The sequence below is a fragment of the Punica granatum genome, chromosome 8, assembly GCF_007655135.1.
Source record: "Punica granatum isolate Tunisia-2019 chromosome 8, ASM765513v2, whole genome shotgun sequence".
Taxonomy (NCBI): Eukaryota; Viridiplantae; Streptophyta; class Magnoliopsida; order Myrtales; family Lythraceae; genus Punica; species Punica granatum.
The window spans coordinates 27,908,413-27,913,036 of NC_045134.1; the positions used below are offsets into that span (position 1 = coordinate 27,908,413).

Below are 4,624 nucleotides of genomic sequence, written 5' to 3' on the forward strand. Positions count from 1 at the left end.
TTGGGTTTGATTTCGAAGTAAAAATCTATTTCACTTCGCTTCACTCTATTTTTTTATTTACTCAATAACATTATAATTATTTTTTTATCTTTTTTCTTATTCAATAACAAATTATCACATATTCTTTTTTAAAATTATTATTATAATTAATTTTTTAATAATAAATTTTTAATATACTTTATATTCATATATATGTATATTTTTTAATTTTTTTCTCTCATTTAATAATAAATTCTCATATATATTTTTTAATTATTATTACAATTAATATTTTAATAATAAATTTATCATATATATATATATATATATTCCATATATATATAAATGGAATAGAATAGAATAAAATCACACTCTAAAACCAAATCAACCTTAAATATTTAGTCTAAAGAGAATGATGGATGGACATCCTAATATCCTATCCTCTTAAAAAAAAATCCCCAATTATTTTCCTTTCTCTTTTGTGTAATTATTATTTTAGTTGTCCGTAGTTACGTTCGAAGGGGGCACCTACGGACAATAAGCGGCACCCCTATGGGCTATGAAGAACGAAATTTGCAAATGCAAGCCCCCTCCCGCTGTAGAAAGTGACCCTCAAACCGATCGAAATATTATAAGAAATCCATCATTGGACAACCTTAAAAGTCTGTCTTTGTTGCTCCTTGCTGATCTCCTTGCTTCTTGTGCCTGGAACAGGAAGGAGATTGAATTGGATGATCCCACAAGGTCAGTGGTGGTCATTAATTTGGTCGTGGTTATGATTCCGACTTGATTCATTGCATCTTTGAGCTGTTTGATGATGACCCTTTTAAGGGAGGTGTCGATATCTGCATGATTTCTGCATTTACCATCTGAGATGGACTCTGGGTTTGTTCCTCTTCGGTAAATTCTTTCCATTTTATTTGGTGTTTTCTGTTCTTGCGATGTTATTGTGTTCAATTTCGGTGCCTTTGTTCCCTATCATGTTTTTTTGGGTCTCATCTAAGGTTTGATCTTTGATACTCGCTCTTCAATTGTATTAAATTTTGTTCTGACTAGGAATGATGATTTGGGGATTTCGTAATCAATAATCTTAATTGGAGCTGCGTCATTTTCCTGTCATCGCATCGGTGGCTTGATTCGGGTTATTTGGTTTGGGTTCATTTCGGAGCATTTGACAAGCATTTTGGTGCATTTTAATGTGGACAATTCTGAAGCTTTTCTTTGTTATGGTTAGTATTGCCTCTGTAAATTAATAGCCTCTTTTTCACCAAAAAATTAATAGCCTCTTCCTTCTGTATAAGTTTCATTCTCAGCTTGACCATTTAACAGATAGTTTTTCTTCATCTCAGGAATGCGGTTGTTGTTTCTTTGATCTTGGATGGGTGGTGGTAATGTGGATTGATGGCTGTGAATATTATGCAAGAAACTTAATGTGATGCATTTAAATGAGAAATCCAGTAAAATTCAACCATCGAGTAAAATTCACCCTTTATCGATTTTCCTCATGGTTTTGATCAAATATGATGACTTAGGTAGTCATGCCCCATGTTCACCACCGAGTAACTTAGGGATCTCATGGAATTACTTTAAAAAGTTGTATCTAAGTACTTTTCAGCATATGATTTCTGCAGCTCTGAAATAGTGTTCGGAACAAGTGGTGCCAGCCAAGTGAAAATGATGGTAACAGTGGTAGTTCCACAGTTGATAGTATAGTCGGTGAGGTGGTCGTACTGTCGAAACAAGAACTCTATTTTTGAAAACATAAATAAAGTGTCTGATACTTGTGTTAAAATTGCAAATTTCTCGGCACAATCTTTGGAAACTTATTTTTAATGTAATTTTCAGATAGCTGCACAGCTTTGAGTTTCTCTGATCAAAATTTGATGTCTTCATATGTTGATAGGCCATTATCATTTTCCTATGAATGTTGATAAGCACCAGTTATTGTGAGTCTCATTCTTATATTTCATGTTTCAGTTATGATATTCTTCCCCTTGAATGGTCATGTCTTCTGTTACTATGAATTGCTAGGTCATTGGGCTGATTCCCATATGCTAGTTAACCGTTAATTTGGTCTTAAGCATGTTGCAGTTAAATTCTACACGTGTATATTTGCCTCGGTAAACACTTACGTGTAAATGAGCTGAGCAAAACATGTAACAGCCGATTGTACTTACAGTATAGGATCAGCTGAGGTGATCTTTCCTTGATGTAGTCAACTCTCACATCCTAAAAGTCACATCTTGACCAAATTCTGCATCCTTAGTTATCGTTATATGTAGCTGAAGTTTTGGGGCTTTGCAGGTCTCTGTGCCGAGTGCATAGTGACTACTCTTCAATATTTAGGTTCTTATCTTTCTTTTCATCATAATCACATCATAGTTGGAGAAAGCCGTGCAGTGCACTTACGGATCATGTCCATATACAACCTTAAAATAAAGTATTTGCTCAAGTTTGTATAGCTTGGATAATGTCATTTGCTGGCATGTAGACAAAATTATCGCAGAGTCTCGCATTTCTATATATGCATGTAAGTAGAAAGTATTTATGTTCTGGCAGTGAACTTTCATGAGAGCAATTGAAGACTCCTCAAAGTTATTCTGTCTTCAGTTTGAAAAAGTTAGTTGTTGTAAAAACTTCTGTCATTTCTTGATGCTTACTGGCTCGCATAGTCTAATCAGCAACAAAGATATTTCGTACCTTAAATAAGTTACTTTGGTTTCATTTCATCTTCTGTTGTTTTCTTTTATCCTGCTTTTGCATTTTGTCCATGTACCCTATGCCTCATCCTATTATGTGCACTAGAATACTTCTGATTATATATCTAGTTTCATAAGTTGGTCCTCATCTCCATTAATGAATCAAGTTTGTCCTGAGATGAGTATGTTCTATTTTGCAGTGAGATTTGGGCTAGTCTGTTAGAAACACTATGAGAGCTCTTCCATGGTGATTACGAGATTTTCTTGATACTTTATTGGAGTTGGGATCTTACATCTTGATTTATTTGGCGGTTGATGGCGCTGTCAACAACTACACAAGTCAACAGCATCACATCTCTAAGCAGCGATCTCTTCTATGATATACTAAGGCGACTTGATGGGCCCACATTAGCGAGTGCAGCATGTGCTTGCGCAGCCTTCTGTTCCATCTCAAGGGAAGAGCGGCTATGGGAAAATGTTTGTTCTTCTCTGTGGCCATCCACCAATCGAGAAGAAGTCAAGAGCTTGATCTCCTCAATCGGAGGGTTTAGAAAGTTCTATGCAGACTGTTTCCCTCTCATTGTAAACAAAGAGGTTCCTGACTATCAGTGGAATGAGTATCTCGAGTACAACGAGGAGTGGAACGAGGCAGATTACTATGGTGATGTTGATGAGCTCGAGAGCATATCACCATCTGACTTTATCTCCCTAGTGGATGTTCGATTTAAAGATCAGATTATCTTCTCGAAGGTCTTGTGGGGCATTCCAAATGCCAATGGGTTCAATGGGTGGTTCTATAATTGCCCATTTCGTGTCGATCTCCTCTCTTTTTCATCCCGAGATGATGATGATGATGATGATGGTGATGGTAACGAGAATGAAATTACCCTCACGGTCTCCGATGGGCTACCCCCAATTACTTCCATGGAGAGGGAGAGGAAGGATGGGAAGCTGTGGAGAGAGCTCAAGGATGGCCTTCGGCTTAGTTGGATTGTGGTCAATCAGAAAGTCAAACAAGCGGCAAACCTGGCAAGCTGGAGTTCGCTCGGGGGTCAGCGGCACTGGCCCACCGACAGGGACTTTGTCGTACGTTTTGGTTCAGTTCTCCCTGCAAAGGACATCCTCCCCTGCCAAGTGGTTGAGTGCATCCTTAGCATGAAGTTTCGGGTGGTGAGCACCGAGGGAGATGATTCACAGACAAGCCTGAAGCTGACTGAGCTGAGCATGCAGTTGGAGGACATGGAGGGGGCACACGTGAATGGGAGGAACAGCCTGCTCATCCTCAAGGAGGCGCTGAGCTGCCACCGGAGCAAGGACTACAGCGAGGCCCTCGAGTCGTGCCACCTTTACTCCAAGGTTCAGAGCGAGCTCAAGGAGGAGAAGATGAGGATTGAGAATCGGTTAGATCGGCTCTGCATCTTCAGCGGGATAGCTGCTTTCGCAACTCTCTGGTACTATTGCATAATGTAAAGCGAATTTTCTGCCTATCCTTTTTGTACATTTTAAATGCTCGCCATTTTTGGTACGTCCCTAATGTTCTAACAAAGTCGAATTTTGCACTCATTAGTCCTCCAACGAGTTCTCTGACCATGTTTCGTTACTTAAAACTGATGATAAGAGCGTGATGAACTTATCATTTATGTTCATGTGTATAGAAGTTGGCGTTTCGTTTTTATATATATGGTTTTGTTTCTGTCGAGCATTGGAGCTTTTTTGCCATCTTCTAACATTATTTAATTAGTAATATAAATATAGTCGTTCTCAGTTCGACACGGGGAAACATAAGCATTCGCCTCTTTATTTACGTGACGTTTAGTTCACCGGAATGAAATTGAGGTGATTAAAATTGACATATAAAAAAAATTGGGGGAATAAAATCTAAATTTTAAAAATTTTATTTATTTGATTAGAGAGAATAACAAAATTGAGAATCGAAATTTTATATT

The 4,624-nt window shown here is 37.8% G+C and overlaps 1 protein-coding gene across 2 annotated transcripts; it reads left to right on the top strand.

The window, feature by feature from the left end:
* The first annotated feature begins 465 nt into the window (after positions 1-465).
* LOC116216067 (F-box protein At2g27310-like) lies at positions 466-4,289 on the top strand. 2 transcript variants are annotated; one of them, XM_031551984.1, is made up of 2 exons: positions 466-723; positions 2,879-4,289. In XM_031551984.1, exon 2 carries the CDS (start codon positions 2,994-2,996, stop codon positions 4,146-4,148), a length of 1,155 nt encoding a protein of 384 aa, XP_031407844.1. In that variant the 5' UTR covers positions 466-723; positions 2,879-2,993; the 3' UTR covers positions 4,149-4,289. The 2 variants fall into 2 exon arrangements, with proteins under 2 accessions (XP_031407844.1, XP_031407845.1); XM_031551985.1 differs by lacking the exon at positions 466-723 and adding an exon at positions 749-864.
* Positions 4,290-4,624: the final 335 nt, after the last annotated feature.